Below are 18,643 nucleotides of genomic sequence, written 5' to 3' on the forward strand. Positions count from 1 at the left end.
ACCCATGAAGTGTGAAGGAATCCTGTATTTTCTATCTATTTTTCTTTAACATGATGGGTACAAGGTATTTAAGAGAGTTGAGAAACTAACATTTAGTCCTGTGTCAAATCTGATGGAATTCATCTTTCAATTATCTGTTTCCACTTTCTAGACACTGCCAATCGTAAAATCAATTGTTGAAGTAAATGGAATGGCTTTTGGTATAATTCACAAATGGGTTTAAATTGAGGATTCAATATATGCATGTTTGATTAAATATTTTTGCTTTAAGTGTAGGTTCATATGCAGTTGTAAGAAATAATACAGAGACATTCCATGTAGACTAATATGGTTTAACTGTGTTCCCACCTAAATCTCATCTTGAATTGTAGCTCCCGTAATCCCCACGTGTCATGGGAGGGAACCAGTGGCAAGTAATTGAATCATGTGGGCAGATTTTTCCCATGCTGTTCTGGTGATAACGAATAAATCTCATGCGATCTGATGATTTTATAAAGAGTAGTTCCCCTGCACACACTTTCTTGCCTGCTGCCATGTTAGACGTGTTTTGCTCCTCTTTTGTCTTCCACCATGATTGTGAAGCCTCCCCAGCCAAGTGGAACTGTGAGTCCATTAAACCTCTTTTTCTTTACACCGAGTCTCGGGTATTTCTTCATAGCAGCAGGAGAAGGAACTAATATATAGTCTTTAAGAGTCCCTCAGTGTAATATCATGAAAAGCAATAGTACCTGATCACAAGGGTGTTGGCATTGTTAGCGAAAAGACACATAACATTTCTATCATCACAAACACATCATTTTTTCCTTCAACAGTCATAACCTTTTTTCTCCCACATGCCCTTCGTTAGCTCTTGACAGTTCCTAATCTGTTCTCCATTTCAGCAATTTTGTCACTTCAAGAATGTCACATAAATGGGTCATCCTCTATGATGGAACCATCCAGTATGTAACCTTTTGGTATTAGCTTTTTCCACTTAGCTTAATTCTCTGGAGGTTCATCCAGGTTGTTACGAGAATCAATAGTTTGTTCCTTTTTACTGCTGAGTAACCTTTAATGGTATGGTTTTACCACAGTTTGTTTAAGCATTTACTGGTTGAAGTACATCTGGGATGTTTTGAGGTTTTGGCTATTTTGAGCAAAGCTGCTATGAATATCCATGTACAGGTTTTGTGTGAAGATTAGCTTTTCTGTCTTTGTAACCAAAGCCCAAGTGTGCAATTGCAGAGTTGAATTATAGTTCCAAGTTTTGTTTATTTTTTTTTAAATAAAAGCTCTATTAAGATGTAATTTATATACCATGTAATTCACCTGTTTAAAGTAAAAAGTTCAAGAATTTTTAGTATATTCAGAACTACATAATCACCATAATACTTTTTTTTTTGAGGCGGAGTCTTGCTGGGTCCCTCAGGCTGGAGTGCAGTGGTGCAATATGGGCTCACTGCAAGCTCCACCTCCCGGGTTCACGCCATTCTCCTGCCTCAGCCTCCCGAGTAGCTGGGACTACAGGCGCCCGCCACCATGCCCGGCTAGTTTTTTTTATTTTTAGTAGAGACGGGGTTTCACCATGTTAGCCAGGATGGTCTCGATCTCCTGACTTCGTGATCCACTTGTCTTGGCCTCCCAAAGTGTCACCACAATAATTTTTAGAACATTTTCAACATTTTGAAAAGAAAGCATGTACTCATTAACAATCATTCCCCATTTGCTTAAAACGTCCACTCTCCACCATACCTAATAAACCACTAATCTTCTTCTGACTATAAAATTTCTTAGTCTGAACATTTAATGTAAACAGTACTATAGAATAAATGCTCTTTGGCTTTAACTGAACTTTCATCTGTGTTTCAGTGTGTATCAAAATTTTATTCTTCTTTTTGCAGAATAATATTGTACTACATTGATATACCAAATTTTATTTGTTTATCAGAGGATGGACATTTGAATTGCTTCCACTTTTTGGATATTATAAATAATACTGCTATAAGTATTAATGTACAAGTTTTGGGGTAGACGTATATTTTCATTTTTCTTGGGTCTATATCTAGAAGCAGAATTCATGGGTCACATGGTAAATCTATGTTTAACCATTTGAGGAAAACCAAACTACTTTCTAAATGGCTGCACAGTTTTACATTGCCTTTAGCAGTGCACAAGGGCTCCAGTTTCTTCACATCCTCACCAACACATACTATTTTCTGTCTTTATGATTATAGCCATCCTAGTGTGAGAAAGTGCTATCTCCTCATGGCTTTGATTTGTACTTCCCTGATAGCTAATGTGGTTAAGCATCTTTTATGTGCTCATTCACCATTTGTATATCTTTGGAGAAATGTCTGTTCAGATCCTTTGCTCATTTTTAAATTGGGTTGTCTTTTTATTATTGAATTGTAAGAGTATTTTTACATTTTACAGATAGAAATCCCTCATCAGAAATATGATTTGCAAAAGTTATTTTTCCATTCTTGGGTTGTCATTTTACTTTGTTCATTGTGTCCTTTGATATACAAAAGCTTTTAATATTAATGACATTTATTATAATTATTTATTCTTTGGATCCTTGCTTTTGATGTTGTATCAAAGGAGACTTTTCCCAACCCAAGGTCCTAAAGAGTTACTACTGTATTTTTTTCTAAGAGTTTTATAGTTTTAACTTTTATATTTGGGTTTACAATTCATTTTGATTTAATTTTTGTGTATGATGTGAAGGACAAACACAATTCCATCCCTTTGTATGTAGATATCAAAGTGTCCCAACACAGTGTGCTGAAGATTATTCTTTTCTTGGTTGAATTGTTTTGGTACTCTAGTAAAACAAGAAACGACCATAATGTAAGGGTTTATTTCTGAACTTTTAATTCTTTTCAATTAATCTGTATGTCTATCCATATCTACATGCCACATAGTATTGCTTACTGTAGTTTGGAAATTAGGAAGATCATCAATTTCCTTTTTTATTTCAAGATTTTTTTGACCATGTCAAGTTCCCTGCGTCTATAAGAATTTTGGGATAACTGACAAATTTCTGCAAAAAGCCACATGAGTTATTAATTTTATATCTATTTGGAAAGTATTGTTATCTTAACAATATTAAGTCTTTTGATCCATGCACATGAGATGTTTTTCAAATTATTTATGTCTTCTTTAATTTCTTTCAATGTGTTTTCACTTTTATTATTAGATCTTGCACTTCTTTAAATAATATATCCCTCTGTATTGTATCCTTTTCAATATTATTATAAATACAAGTTTTATAATTTCATTTTCTGATAGTTCAATTTTATAGATAGAAATATAAGTGATTTTTTATAATGATTTTATATACTACAATGGGTTAGAACTCTTCTATTAATTCTCACAGTGTTAGTAGATACATCTGGATTTCCTATATACAAGATCCTGTCAACTGCAAAGAGAGATAGTTCAAGGTTTTCTTTCCAATCTGGATGCCTTTGTGTTTTTTTTCTTGCCTTTATGGCCTGGCAATATGAGAATTACAGTATAATGTTGAATGTAAATGACAAAGGTGTACACTGTTATCTTGCTCCTAACATTGGGGGGAAACATTTTGTCTTACACCATTATTACATTAGGTGTGGATTTTTCACAGCTGCCCTAGACAATGTTGAAGGCATTCCCTTCCTTCACTGATTGTTTCAGTGCTTTTTAATCACTCCAGAGGTACTGAATTTGTCAGTGCTTTTTCTGAGTTTACTGACATGGTCCTCTGATTTTTCCTTTATTTTACTGATAAAATACATTACATTTATTTGTTTGTGCACTTTAAAACAACCTCACATTATTTAATTAAATCCCACTTGGTCTTGGTGTATAATTATTTTTCTGTGATGCTGGAGTCAGTGTGCTGGTATTTTGGTGATACATTTTGCATCTATATTCATAAGATATATTGGTATGTAGTTTGTTTTTCTTGCGATTTTTTTTTTTTTTGGTTTTGATATCAGGTTGACACTGGCCTCATGGAGTGAGTTGGAAAGTGTCCCTGCCTCTTTTGATTTTTGGAATAATTTATGAAGAAATGGTATTAATTTTGCTTTAAATGTTTGACAGATTTCACCAGAAAAGCCATTTGGTCCTAAGCTTTTATCTCTAGGAAGTGTTAAAAATTATATATCCAGGCTGGGCACAGTGGCTCATGTCTGTAATCCTAACACTTTGGGAGGCCAAAGCAGGAAGTTTGCTTGAGTCCAGGAGTTCAAAGCTACCATAGGCAACAAAGTGAGGTGAGTTCCCATATCTAAAAAAAAAAAAAAAAAAAAAGACAGGCATGGTGGAATGCTCCCACGCACCAAGAGTCCTAGCCTGAGCAACAGAGCAAGGCCTTCTCTCTCTGTCTCTCTCTCTCTCTCTCTCTCTCTCCATTTCTTTTACAGTCAGATTTGGTAGTTTGTGTTTTTTAAGGAATTTTTCCATTTCATCTATATTGTCTAATTTGTTGCCACACAGCTATACATACTATTCCCTTTTAATCTTTTTATTTCTGTTAGATTGTAGGCAATCATCTTACTTTCATTTCTGATACTGATAATTTTGTTATTCTTGCTAAAAGTTTGTCAGTATTGTTGATCTTTTCAGACTTGGCTTTGTGTTTCTTTGATTCTCTTTTTCAAGTTGTTGCTTCATTAGTTTTCATTCTAATTTTTCTTATTTTCTTCCTTCTGCTTTATTCGGGTATACTTTACTCTCCTTTTTCCACTGCTCTATGTTGAAGGTTAGGTCATTGATATGAGGTCATTTTTCTTTTTAAATATAATCATTTACATTTATAAATTTCTCTCTAAGCACTGCTTTAACTTCATCCCATAAGTTTTATTATGTCATGTATTTTTATTCATCTAATAATATGTCCTTATGTCAGTATGATTTGTTCTTTTATCTTTAAATTACTAATGCATTTTAAATTTCCATAAGTCTATTTCTTTCTGTTATTAATTCTTTGTTTTTACCCTTTGGCCTAAGCAAAAAACTTATGACTTAGTCCTCATTTCTATCAGAATTTTGGGATAACTGACCAATTTCTGCAAAAAGCCACATTAGATATTAATTTTATATCTATTTGGAAAATATTGTTACCTTAACGATGTTATGTCTTTTGATCCATGAACTTGCGATTTTTAAATTTATTTTTAAAGATTTCAGGGGTACAAGTGCAGTTTTGTTTCATGGGTATATTGTGTAGTGGTGAAGTCTCGGTTTTAATGTGCTCATCGCCCCAATAGTGAACATTGTACACAATAGGTCATTTTCAATCCTCACTCCCTTCCCAACCTCCTACACTTTTATAGCTCTGGTGTCTATTATTACCCTCTCTATGTCCATGTGTACCCATTGTTAATTCCTACTTTTAAATGAGAATATGAGGTATTTGACTTTCTGTTTCTGAATTATTTCACTTAAGATGATGATCTCCTGCTTTATGTTGTTGCAAAACACATGATTTCATTCTTTTTTATGGCTAAGTAGTGTTACATGGGGTGTATGTGTGTTTGTATGTGTGTATATATGTGTGTGTATATATATATGTGTAATTTTCTTATAGATATATATATCAATAAGAATTATACAATCTATAAGAATTTTATATATAAGAATTATAGATATATACATACATATATATATATATAATTTTCTTTATCCAATCATCAGTTGATGGACACTTAGGTTTATTCCACAACTTTACTATAGTGAATAGTGCTGTGACAAACATGTAAGTTCAGGTGTCTTTTTGATATAGTGAATTCTTTTCCTTTGGGTATATACCCAGTAATGTGACTGTTGGATTATATAACTGTTCTATTTTTAGTTCTTTGAGTAACCTCTATACTGTTTTCCACAGAAGTTATGCTAATTTGCATTCTCACCAACAGTGTATAAGCATTCACTTTTCTCTAAATGTGCTATAACATGTGTTATTATTTGAGGTTTTAATAATAGCCATTCTGTCTGGTGTACGATGGTATTTAATTGTGGTTTTAATTTGCATTTCTCTGATAATTAGTGATGTTGAACATTTTTGTCATGTCTTTTAGCTGCTTGTATGTCTTATTCTGAAAAATCTCTTATGTCTCTTTTGTCCTCTCTCCTTTACCACTTTTGCATTAAGAGAATAGTTTCTTGTGTAACATTTTAATTTAATGATTTTTCTTTGTATTTTTTGTTATTTTCCTTGTGGTTGATTTAGGAATTATATATCTTAATTTATAAGAATCTATTTCATATTTATACTTATTTAGGATTTTTTTTTTTTTTGAGATGGAGTCTAGCTCTATCGCCCAGGCTTGAGTGCAGTGGTGCCATCTCAGCCCACTGCAAGCTCTGCCTCCTGGGTTCATGCCATTCTCCTGCCTCAGTCTCCCGAGTAGCTGAGACTACAGGTGCCTGCCACAACACCCAGATGATTTTTCTTTTCCTTTCTTTTTTTTTTCTTCTTCTTTTTCTTTCTTTCTTTGTTTTTTTTTTTTTTGTATTTTTAGTAGAGATGGGATTTCACTGTGTTAGCTAGGATGATCTTGATCTCCTGACTTTGTGATTCACCTGCCTCGGCCTCCCAAAGTGCTGGGATTATAGGCATGAGCCACCACGCCCAGCCACTTGTTTAGTTTAGTATAGAAACAATCCTAGAAAGCTCTATTTCCTCTTATCCATTTTATGCTCTAATTTTTGTACATATTATATGTATATGTGCTTCAAACCCAACCATACATCATTATATATGCTGCAAACCCAACAATACATCATGGAGATAGCAGTCTCCACTTAATTGCTTACCAATAAAATTTCCATTATTTCAGAGAGTACCCTTCAACTCGAACTTGCCTACATTCTTTTCTAAATAAAGTTAGCTCTTTTGGGCAGAACTTCAGAGTTCTCAGTTCTTATTACCTGGCTCTCTTCTTGGGCAAAATATGCACCACTGCTCTGGAGTTAGGAATGGGAAGGAGGGTACGAGTTAAGGTTCAAATTACATAGACACTTGCTATTGTTACTGAGATTTAGTGTTTCTTGAAAAAAAAAATACATATAATTTGCCGTATATCTTAGAACAATCTCTGGAGACTTTAAATGTTGACATATAATATATATATAATTATGTTTAATTAATGTATGATATATACGTATATATGATTATACATATAACATCATATATAAGGTTATAGGTACATGATATATAATAAAACAATGCTAACACATATTTTATATGTATAATTAGGTACATGATTTTGTATATGATATATATGTATATTATTATATTATTTTTATCAATTGTGAGTGTTTCACTGGAGAGGAGGTTTGTGAAGGTCCTCTGATCCCAGTTAGAAGCAGATTTTCCTTGTGTTTTAAGAGCCTCTAGCTATTGGGGTTTCAGTACCAGACCTATTAGCAACCCTGTCCTATTGGGAAATGAAGGAGAACTAGACATGGGTGTTTACAGTGTGACTTTTGTGGGATACTACTTTTACCTGCTAGACAGCCTAATGTCTAGTTCTCAAACCTTTGACCAGGGGGTCTCTCACACAGGAAAGGTGTTTATATTGGAAGATGCCCTTGTGGCTCTTGTTTGATCCATGTTCAGTTTGTGCCTGCCTAACCATTGCTGCAGCACTGGGATCCTGACTTTGTGTTCTTCCTGGCATCCCAGGGAAATTCTGGCCAGGGGAAGCTGTAGTTCTTTGTATGGAAGGTGCAAATTTGATACACCACCACAGTAAGAAACAAGCTCAAAGACTTTTTACTTATGGATCCTAGGCAGGGAGAACACAATGAGTCAGGAGGACAGTTCTCTGTCTCCAGGTCATGCAAGGCAGAAATGTAGAGTCAGGCATAGAGAGAGAGAGAACATATGGCAATTAGCAGGATACATAAGGGCATAGGGTGTGGATTACGTTAAGTTTGCGGGAAAATACCTGAATAGTTTTTTTAAAGGAAGTAGCCGGAAAATGGACAACCTGGTCTGCTAAGCTGGAGAGATGCATCTAAGCTCTTATCTGGGGCCTCTGGATTGAGGCATTTGGGTGTGGTGTAGAACTGGAAACTGAGTCAAGGGTGACCAAACCCTGCTTCTGCTATAAGAAAGTTAAACTTGTATTCAAAATGAACACCAAGGCAACGTAAAATTATAAGAATTTACTATACTTCATTATTCATTTTTTGATCTCAGGACATTTGCTTAACTGCTGTGCATCTTAGGTGTCCTCCTGTAAAACTGGATAAAGTACCAGGTGTATAGTGCTGTTTTGCATATTGGTTTAGATAAAATTTGTAAACCTTATTTTTTCAATGCCTGCTCATAAAAGCTATCGAATACAATTTAGTTCCCTGTTTTTCTTTCAGATATCCAAATCTGTCACTCTCACCATGCCATTTCTATAACAAGTCAGAGAGTCTATCTTCAGCTTTATTTGTCATTGCTTTCTCTCATTTTTCAGTTTGTTCCTTGAGTTGAATAATACCTCTGTAAAGTGTTTCACATGAGTCTTAATAAAAAAAAGTAATGTTTATTTTTGTAATAATTTATGTGAGAATATATCTCAGTGAAAACATATTCTCCTTGCATGTTATCATACACAATTATTTTTGAATGACATAATAATGTATTGACATTTTATACTTTTGATTTCACAGTATGTTTGCCATTACTTGTTCATAACAAAGCATCAGTCATAAATTTGAAGTCTGTGGAATTGGTTAATTTTACCTCATTTGAGTAAATCTCAAACTAGGAGGTAGGAGGAAGGAAGGAAGGAAGGAGAAAGGGAGTATAATAACTAATTGGAGAAAAATATATTTGATAAAATAATCCTTGTTTGTATAAAACACTTTTCAATAATAACTGATATGTTTCCCTAAAGGTAGTTTATAATCTATTTTTCTTTTTAGAATATTTATGATGTTTATGTGGTTTGGATTTCTTTGTAACCCACATTAGATAGCATAGAAACAAGTATAGTATATAACCAATAAATATTTAGTGACTGCATGTACCTTGTGTATAACTTTATGTGCCAAATTCTTCATACAAATAAATTAATCTGTAAATTTTCTCCTCATCGGAAAAATGTATTCTTTGTCTACTGTCATTTTGCCATTATCAGAATGTATATTTTACATGGCATTTCCAAATTAAAGTTAATTATTCTCCCCTGTGAAACAGTGTACTTTGTATTTTAACAAATTGTTTAGCTAAGGAAGAAAACAATTTAGGTAATGCAAATATGTCAAAAGATAATTTCATTGTAGCATAAGTTCAATATAAAAGGCACAAAAGTTTTAGGTGTGTCCTAAGAAGTGATTGATTTCTCTAGGGCAGAAGTAAAGGAGAAATTTTAAAAATATATTATGAAAGTAGCGATGCCCAAGTAGATCTTGAGAGTAACAGAATTCATAGAGTTTGACAAGGCTGGAGTTCCTGTAAGAAAACAAGCACATTGCTAAATCCACTTTATTCTAATTATTTGTTTAGATCTTAACTTTTATAACAAGATGTGTTGAGGACCTGAATGTTCTAGTCATCTGTTTCCTCTGAGCACATAATGCAATCAATGGCCTGTGATAGGTGCTCAAGAAATTGTCAATGCATAAGTGATTCAAAGGATAAAGGAAGAGGGACTAATATTTGACAGGCCCATCCCCTCCTCACTTGCTCTGAGCTGTGTCCTGCAATTATGATAGGATATCTTATGAATCAATCCATCGAAACTGAGCAAACTGAGAAAATATTAACAATTTAATGGTTGGTTTTTAGCTAAGTCTTATAATCCAAGGCAAATATAGTTTCCTCTTTTATACTCTCCAATACTTGTTATATGTATTCATCTCTTGTAGACAATAAAAATAAACTTAATTTTACGCTTGGTAATCAATAATTTATAGTATTTTATCGCAATATTACTTATGTATTCCATGATAAGTAACTCAATGTAATATTAGGCTAAGTTTTAAGTTACCTAAAGATCTTGAAAATTTTGTTCAGGTTGACAAACTATAAAACAAAATTATTGTTGAAATAAAAAGATTGAGAGAATTATGATTCAACTTATTTAAAATACATTTTTATAATATTAAACATTTTTATAGGAGTACATTTTTATTTTATTAGTAACCTAGTATACAAACTTTCAGGAATTCAGATTAAATAGACTTTTCATGAGGAATCAAACCTAAATCTTATAAAAATTAAATTGCCCCCTTGTATATTACTTAACATTGTTACTTTATATAAAGTCATATAACTGTTTTTCTTCTTTAAATCATTATTAAGCCAGTTGTGATTTGATATTTTATAGAAAATGCCTTTGGTGATTTTTTTTAGAGGTTATCACAATTCATGTATTAGAAATTCTTTTAAAAAATTCTATGTATTTGAGAATATTTAATTTACATAAGCACTTTTTAAAAATAAACAAATTAGAACAGTGATTCTTTAGCTTAAGAGATGCTACAATTTAATGTACTTTTATCCTCTGGAGATGGAAGTGAAGATCTTTCTCAATTTCAAACACAGTTGCATAGTCACAAAGACAACTTATGCCTGCAGTCCCATCACGTCAGTCATGGGTCAAAAGTGAACACGAAAACCCAAAAACTTTCTGGTCCAGATATCAGGTGTTTTCCTTCCCAGTGGGCAGGAAACACTTTCCCAATTGATTTGAGATCTACGCAAACAGGTAAACAAACAACAAGCCAACAAACCATTCCACCGTTGATGGTGTATATGTACCATATTTTCTTTATCCATTCCACTGTTGATTGAGTGTTACTGTGTTGATTCTATGTCTTTGCTATTGTGAATAGCACTGTGATAAATGTATGAATGAATGTTTCTTTTTGGTAGAATGATTTATTTTCTTTTGGACATATACCCAATAATGGGATTGCTGGGTTGAAAGGAGCTCTGTTTTTAAGTTTTTTGAGTAATCTCCAAATGGCTTTCCACAGTGGCTGAAATATTAATAATTTACATTCTCACAAACAGTGTATAAGCATTCATATTTATCCCGAGACTCACCAGCATCGTTGTTTTTTGTCTGTTTAATAATCACCATTCTGACGGGTGTGAGATGGTATCTTATTGTGGTTTTGATTTACATTTCTCTGATGACTAGTGGTGATGAACATTTTTTCATGTTCATTGTCTGCGTGTATGTCTTCTTTTGAGAAGTATGGGTTCGTGTCGTTTGCCCACTTTTTAATGGAATCATTTGTTTATTGCTTGTTGATTTATTTTAGTTCCTTATGGATTCTGGATTTTAGACCTTTGTTGGATGCAGTTTGTGAACGTTTTCTTCTATTCTGTGGGTTGTCTGTTTACTGTGTTGATAGTTTCTTTAATTTGGTCTTACTTTTATTGCAATTGCTTTTGGGGACTTGGCCAAAAATTATTTGCCAAGGTCAATGTCAAGAAGAGTATTTCCTAGGTTTGTAGTCGAAGGTCTTATATTTAAATCTTTAATTAATCTTGGGTTGATTTTTATATATGGTGAAAGGTAGGAGTACGGTTTTATTCTTCTGCACATGGCTAGCCAGTTATCCCTGCACCATTTCTTGAATAGAGAGTCTCTTTCCCATGGCTTGTTATTGTCAGCTTTGTTGAAGATCAGATGGTTTTAGGTGTGTGGTTTTATTTACGGGTTCTCTATTCTGTTCCATTGATCTATGTGTCTATTTTTGTACCAGTACCGTGGTGTTTTGATTATTGTAGCCTTATAGTTTAGTTTGAAGCCAGGTAGTGTGTTGCCTCAAGATTTGTTCTTTTTGCTTCTGATCACTTTGGCTCTCTGGGCTCCAAAATTTAATACACTTTTCTATGTCTAGTAGGGACTAACTCTCTGCCCAGAGTTTAATCATGAAACTAGTGAGCCAGTGTTACTAATAGAAATATGACCTGTCTCTCAGACATAATAGGGCATAAAAACTTCAGTGGCTGAAAAATCATCTGAAAGACTTTTTAAAAATGTACAATCTGAGCCATTTTTTTCTGATTTACTGTATCAAAACCTCTAGAGTTGGATCTAGAATTCACTATTTTTAGCAAGCACTTGAAGTAATGTTTCTAAACACTAAAATTTCAAAGCGATAACTCCTTAATAAATGACACCACTTTTACATACATTTATGACTATAGTTGTAAGTATGCATAATAAACATTCAATCTCAGTAATGTCCAAAAATGCAAGAACATAAAGATCTTCTACAATAAAAGACACGTTAAAACTTATAATGCAAGACGTAGAAAGATTTTCACTACCATAACCTTTCAGGAGAAAGTTTTTTGCTGTCTTTTCCTCAGAAATTTGGAATCACTATGATATTTTGAAATCTTTATGAACCTCAAGATGTTTACTTTTAGATCTTGTTTTAAACATACTACCAATTATAAGGTTATTTATATTAAATGATAATTTTAAAGGATCAGGAATGTGATAATATTGTCAAGTATTGGGGGGAAATTGCCCTAAATAGCATTATAAATAAATCATCCAATCATCAGTGTTACTCAAAGTTCATTCTTTGGAACCCTATTACCTTCAGATACAGTATGAACTAAAAGCATTATTGTGATCAAATAGGTGCGAGAAATGATGCATTGTATGGCACATCTGATTGCAGTGAATCACAATGCACAATAACATATCAAAGGCCCTGGAGAGGTCTTACAAGTGCTCAACCTTCCCAATACAGTTTAGCCCTACTAATACATAGTAATATATCGAGAAGAAATATACATTTGGATATACTAATTTATATGACTCATACAATTGGTCCCTTTAAATTGGCAATCAACATATGCTTTATTAAATTATACTACTTCCAAATTCTGAAAGTCATTTTTAATAATAGCGTCTCTACTATACAAATTTAACTAGTTGTGTCCAGGAAAATTTAGCCAACTTGTCTTTTTATAAATAATTGTGCATAAAAATGCATTTTATAAAATGTAAATAATACCAATGAGTATTATAAAGTATCAAAACAAAAAAAAGACATGCAAAATCTTTTACACTTTATTTTAAAATAATTTTTGAGTACGTACTATGTCTGCCAGAAAGTGTGCAAGATTCTATGGAAATTTTTCAATAGCAGATACACATCCTGCCTTCCTTGAGGTTATGATATCACAGAGAAGACAAATGTTAAGATGCTATTAGGCATATGTTGAATGCTAGCTAAAAAAGTGGCGGGTGCTGTAGAAACTGCATTAGTTAAAGTTCTACAGAAAAACGGAACATACACACACATAACGAAATTTAATTTAAAGAATTGGCTCACACAATTATAGGGACTTTGGAAAGTCTCAATCTGTAAGCAAGCCAGCAGGCTGGCAACTCTGGCAGAGGAATGCTACAGTATTGAGGAAGAATTTCTTTTCTGAGAAATCTTAGATTTTGCTCTCAATGCCTTTCAACTGATTGGATGAAGCTCATCCACATCATCGAGGACAATCTCCTTTACTTAAAGTCAATTGATTGTAGATGTTAGCCACACATACAAAATAGCTTCAAGCATCACCTAGATTTGTGTTTGATTAAACAGCTGGGTAATAACCTAGCCAGACTGATACATAAAACTAACCATCACAGCAATATATAAGAGGGCATATGTAAAACAGTTAATCGATCAAACTGGGAAGCTCAAGATAGGTTTTATTTAAAACTCGAATTGAATTTAACTGAGACTTGAAACAAAAATAGAGTTAGGTAAAAATTAAGGGTAAATTATAGGGTAAGGTTGGATCCAGAAGAAACAAAATCTTATATAGAAATACTCAAACATGAAAAGAATAGTGCTGATTATTTTGTTTCTTTCTTTTATATAGGAAGCACAAAAAAAGGAAGGAGACAAGGACGATTTTTTGGTTCCACAGAGTGAGTTATAGAGCCACAAAAAGAAAAATAGTAGAGAAAAATCGTAGTTTCAGTTTGGGGTCTGTTAACTTTGAAATGCCTGTGAGCCCTCTACACAGAGATATCTAGTAAGAATATAAGAATATGGGCACAGAGAGGTTAGGTTTGGTGTTGTTAACTCAAGAAATGTAAATCTTGGGAATAGATGAAATCACCTGAGGAAGTGTAGGGTGAAGAGACAGGTGTTTAGTCAGTGACCTGTGGCACTTAATTCACCAAGATTTCATAGGAAAATAACCCAAAAAAGGAGATTGGGAGAGCAGCCAAATACACAGGTAATGTGGAGTGTGATATCAGGGAAACCAAGAAAAGGGCTTGTTGTAAGAAATGTGTTGTGATCAACAATGTTACGTCCTGCTGAGATGTCAAGCAAGACAAGGATAAAGAGAAATCCGTTGGACTTTCTGACGTGGAATTCATTGCAGAAGCCCAATTTGAGGTAAGTGAGAAAAAACTGGAGTTGAGGAAATAGAAACAGCATGTGTGAAAATAAGAGTGGAAAAAGTGGAAAAGGCCTAAGAGTGGAAAAAGACTGAGAGTGCCAAAAATGAAGGTCAAGGTGGGCAGGTGGAGTCAGGTAGTTTTTAGGCCATTTATTTGTAAACAGATATTTTATGTATGTACGTATGTATCTATCTATCTATCTATCTATCTATCTATCTCTGTCTGTCTGTCGGTCAGTCGGTCGGTCTGTCTGTCCATCCATCCATCCATCCATCCATTCAAATGTCATCTATTTAATCTATTTTTCTTTGGGGTTAAATTATGAAAGAGCAAGGAGAGAAGAGATTTAAAAACTATAAAGACAGGGAATAATTGATAACATAACATCCCTGAGAAAACTGAAGAGGACGATATACAAAGACAAAATCATTTAGTTTTGGATGGAGGGTAGGGGTAGAGGGGTCTGTCATTATATTGGAAGGAGAGGAGGAAAAAGAGGTCAAAGTGAAGGGAAAGGTAGCAACATCCGACATTTCAGGAAAATGGAAAGTGTTTAAAGATCTACAGTGAGAAATTGGAGATGAACTCATTGGGTAACAGTAAAATTATAGGGCAATTTTGAACATTCAGTGGAAACTGGAGACCACTGAAGAAATTTATCTTCTGTTATGTAATATATTTTTCTCAGTGGAATTGAGTAGCTTAAATATACTCATGGAATAAATGGCTATATTTTTTTCTAGATTGTTTAGATGAGTGTGACAGCAGGATAACAAAGCCCAGGAATTTAGCCTACTGGAAAAAAAAGGGCAGTTTAAAAGTGTTCTGTGCATCTGGGTGTGGTGGCTCATGCCTATAAACCCAGCAATTTGTGGGGCTGAGGAGAGAAGATCACTTGAACCCAGGAGTTCGAGACCAGCTGGGCAAAACGGAGAAATCATGTCTCTATAAAAATATTAGCCAGGCATGGTAACACACTTGCATTCCCAGCTATTTGGGAGGCTGAGGCAGGATGATTGCTTGAGCCCAGGAGTTTGAGGCTGCAGTGAGCTATGATCATGCCACCACAGCACTCCAACCGAGGTGACAAAGAGACACCCTGTCTCTTAAAAGAAAAAAAATGGTCTGTGGTATATGGATTTAGAATAGAGGTAAGTGACATTAGAAAATAGAGGAGCCATAGGAAAGAGAAAAAGGTCTGGTGGACAGAAATTTCATTGTTTGGAAAAAAAAAACCAACAACTGTAGTAGGATAAACCAAATAGATAAGTAAGAGGACAGAATTTGTAGTTGTGCGGTAGAATGACTTACTGAAGAGTAGGGGAATAGTGGAATAGTGGATAGTGGAGGAAAACTTTGCAGAAGACAAAGAAGTTAAGCCTTTAACTAGCTGTCCATTTGTACATGTAATTGTCATGGTATCAAATAAAAAATTGGAGTGGAAACATGATGCCACACGTACCAATGACTTAAATGAGTGAGGAAGTAGCCAGGCAAGTAGGCAGTGACAGTAATGAAGTGACAAAGTAATTTATAAAGCCATATGGTGTGAACTAAATAGGAGAGGGATTTTTTTTTTTTTTACAAGAGAGGGTATAATAGGAAATAAATAGAATATAGTGTATACCTATTTATTAGTGGTTATGTTATGTTATGTTATGTTATGGCATGTTATGTGTTTGAGTCTTCTGTGAACCGGATGCCAAGATGGAATTAGAAGTGCCAAGATTTATTGGGAACTATCTATGAGGGATAAAGAAGAAGGGGAGGAAGCAGAAGTAAGCAAAGAATGCCTTCAGACAGCAATTCAGCCCTGACATGTGTGAAAGGAGATAAGGAAGGGATATTTGGTAGGAAACTCATGACTACATGGGCATCCTGCAAAATCCTCAGCCAGACCAATGTGGAGTCCCCAGGCAAATGTTTCTCCCTGGAAAAATCCCACATCAGGCAGGCATGCCCCAGACTTATAGACCTCACCATATTTAGTCATTGGCTGTGAGCAGAGCATAGGATGTGTGGCTTTGGAGTAAAAGCCATTGTGGACCCCAAGGTGCTGGAGGCTGTCGGCCAACTCTGCTTCCACGGAGGATTTTCTGGAAGGGAGATTTTAGTGGAAGATTTCTAGAACCTGCATGTTTCATCCTCTCAGGCATCCCACCTCTTCCACACAGTCCTTTAAGCCTTTTCTCGCGGCACTTATTTTATTTGGTTTGTTTTGCTTTCTTTCCTAGAAATACTCTATTTAGAAAATGACACCTACTAAATAAAGCTCCTCGAGAAACTTTCCTGGAGGTGGACTATATGAGAAACATACTTGAAATGGACTGAACAAAGTTATTCTTGTGAGTTAGATGCAGCAACCCATATGCTTACTTGTAGAAGAAAAAAGTGACTGAAATTATAATCTGGATGTAAAAATCTTAAAATCATGATGGTTACATTCCTGCCTGATGGGAGGTTTTTTTCTGAGCCCCACATATTTCTATTGTCAGAGACTAAGTCCATAAGCCTAGCTTCCAGGTGGCTTCTGATCTTAATGCAGAGTATGGTTTGGATGTCAGTGTGTTATAGATCAAAGTTGATGGGTTAAAATTCTGTATATCACAGGTGTTTCAAGATTAAAGGCAGGGGAGTGGTCTCTTCATCAGGGAACTGACAGTTGCTATGCGCACTTAATTATACATTTCTATATCTAATTATAAAGAGTTTTAAGAATAGTATATCCACATCTCTGCCATGGATGATCTGGAACTTTAAAAATGGCATTTGTTATGAAATGACTAAATATAGTAATATAATTGCTATTGAGTTGTCCTTTTCTTGACTGTCAGGCAGTAACCTCATCATATCATTTAATTCTGACTGGCAGCTGTTTGGTACTATTCATCTTACTTTTTTCTCCTTGAACATTACTCACTTTGTAATCATTGTATCTTTAATATCTTGTGTCATAGATTTGAAGCAATCTGGCAGTTTCTGACAGAAAGAAGTTAGAATATAAAAGCCAACTTCCCTGTATTTTTTTCTGGTAGAATTGCTGATATATCTACAACCATAGAAATATTATGAAAAAGTAGTTGAATTAAACAATGTCAGTGGGTTATAAATAATAATCAGCTCGCTTTTATAAAAGCTATGTATATAGTATTTAGAATTATTTGCTAATGATCAGTTTTCTATTCAATAGAAAAGCTGTATTTATTTACTAACAATAAATAAATGACAATTATTTTGCAGCATAAGCTGCTGTCTTTAAATCTCCCCTCTGCCCCAGTTTCTAATACTACTTAATGGCAGACAAATGGATATTTCTCAACTGCTATTTTATTCCTATCTCCATGTGTTATCCTAATCATGAGCCACAATACCTCATCTTCCGTGGTCAGTTTTGGATAACATATCTTATTGTCAACCAATTACTATATCCAGTTATCATATAAACAGTTTTTTGCATAGTAAAAAACAAACAGGAACAAGTCAGTTTTATGCTCCCAAATTCAGTTAGTATGATAGCAAACAAAGGGTAACAGAAAGCAAGAAAGCTTTAGGACTGAAAGATTGCTGGAAAAATAGGAAGTAGTAGTCAGAGAGTGGACTACAGGAAACTATTATGGAAGAGTTGCAGTCTATAGTAATGGCAATGCTCAGGTTATGACCTGATAACATGAGATTTTAAAGCATGTTAGAGTTTAGAGATGAACAGAGGAAAATGGTGTGAAAAGGGCAATGATAGAAAAAGAGAGTCAATATCCCATGATATTGAAACAAATAGCTACCACTGCAAAGGATGGTGGAGGAAGCACCATCTTCAGGACTTATCTGTTAAAGGTGGAAGGTGAGTAGAATGTTCACAGAAGAGATTGAGCATGGAAGGACATTTGCTGAATGCCAGAGGGCACCCTGGAAAACTTGTGAGTGTTCGAGTATAAGCAGAGGTGGGTAAGAAGAAATGTCTCCCTCTTAATCCTTCTTGATGGAGGTGAGGTTGTCCAGGGTTCACTTTGGATTGCTGTGGGAGGAATGTGCAAGAGCTCTAACTTGGTAGGTAAAGTCTATTGGTGAAGCTAGTTCTTCTAGCATGCACTCCCCCTTCACCTTAGTGATAGAGGGACACGAAAAAGTGTAATTTATCTAAGTTAGACATTCTCTATATGTTAAGCCCATAAATATTTTACCTTCTCTTTATTCATTCATCAAATATTCATTGAGTTCCTGCTCAGCATCAGGTGCAGCATTGAGCGCTTAGTCTGTCCTCCTGCTGCAGCCCTGAGTACGGT

At 34.5% G+C, this 18,643-nt stretch overlaps 1 protein-coding gene across 9 annotated transcripts in view; it reads left to right on the forward strand.

Annotated features, from left to right (window-relative positions):
• GRIK2 (glutamate ionotropic receptor kainate type subunit 2) overlaps nt 1–18,643 on the forward strand; it is a 677,547-nt gene that overhangs the window by 566,584 nt on the left and 92,320 nt on the right. Inside the window, exon 15 of one of the 9 annotated variants that reach the window (XM_055259905.2) lies at nt 8,350–14,358. The exons of 7 other annotated variants lie outside the window; for them this stretch is intronic. In XM_055259905.2, the coding sequence (XP_055115880.1) occupies nt 8,350–8,388 (39 nt within the window). In that variant the 3' untranslated portion in view covers nt 8,389–14,358. One more of the 9 variants, XM_055259913.2, reaches the window with a different exon arrangement.

The sequence above is a fragment of the Symphalangus syndactylus genome, chromosome 2 (genome assembly GCF_028878055.3).
Source record: "Symphalangus syndactylus isolate Jambi chromosome 2, NHGRI_mSymSyn1-v2.1_pri, whole genome shotgun sequence".
Taxonomy (NCBI): Eukaryota; Metazoa; Chordata; class Mammalia; order Primates; family Hylobatidae; genus Symphalangus; species Symphalangus syndactylus.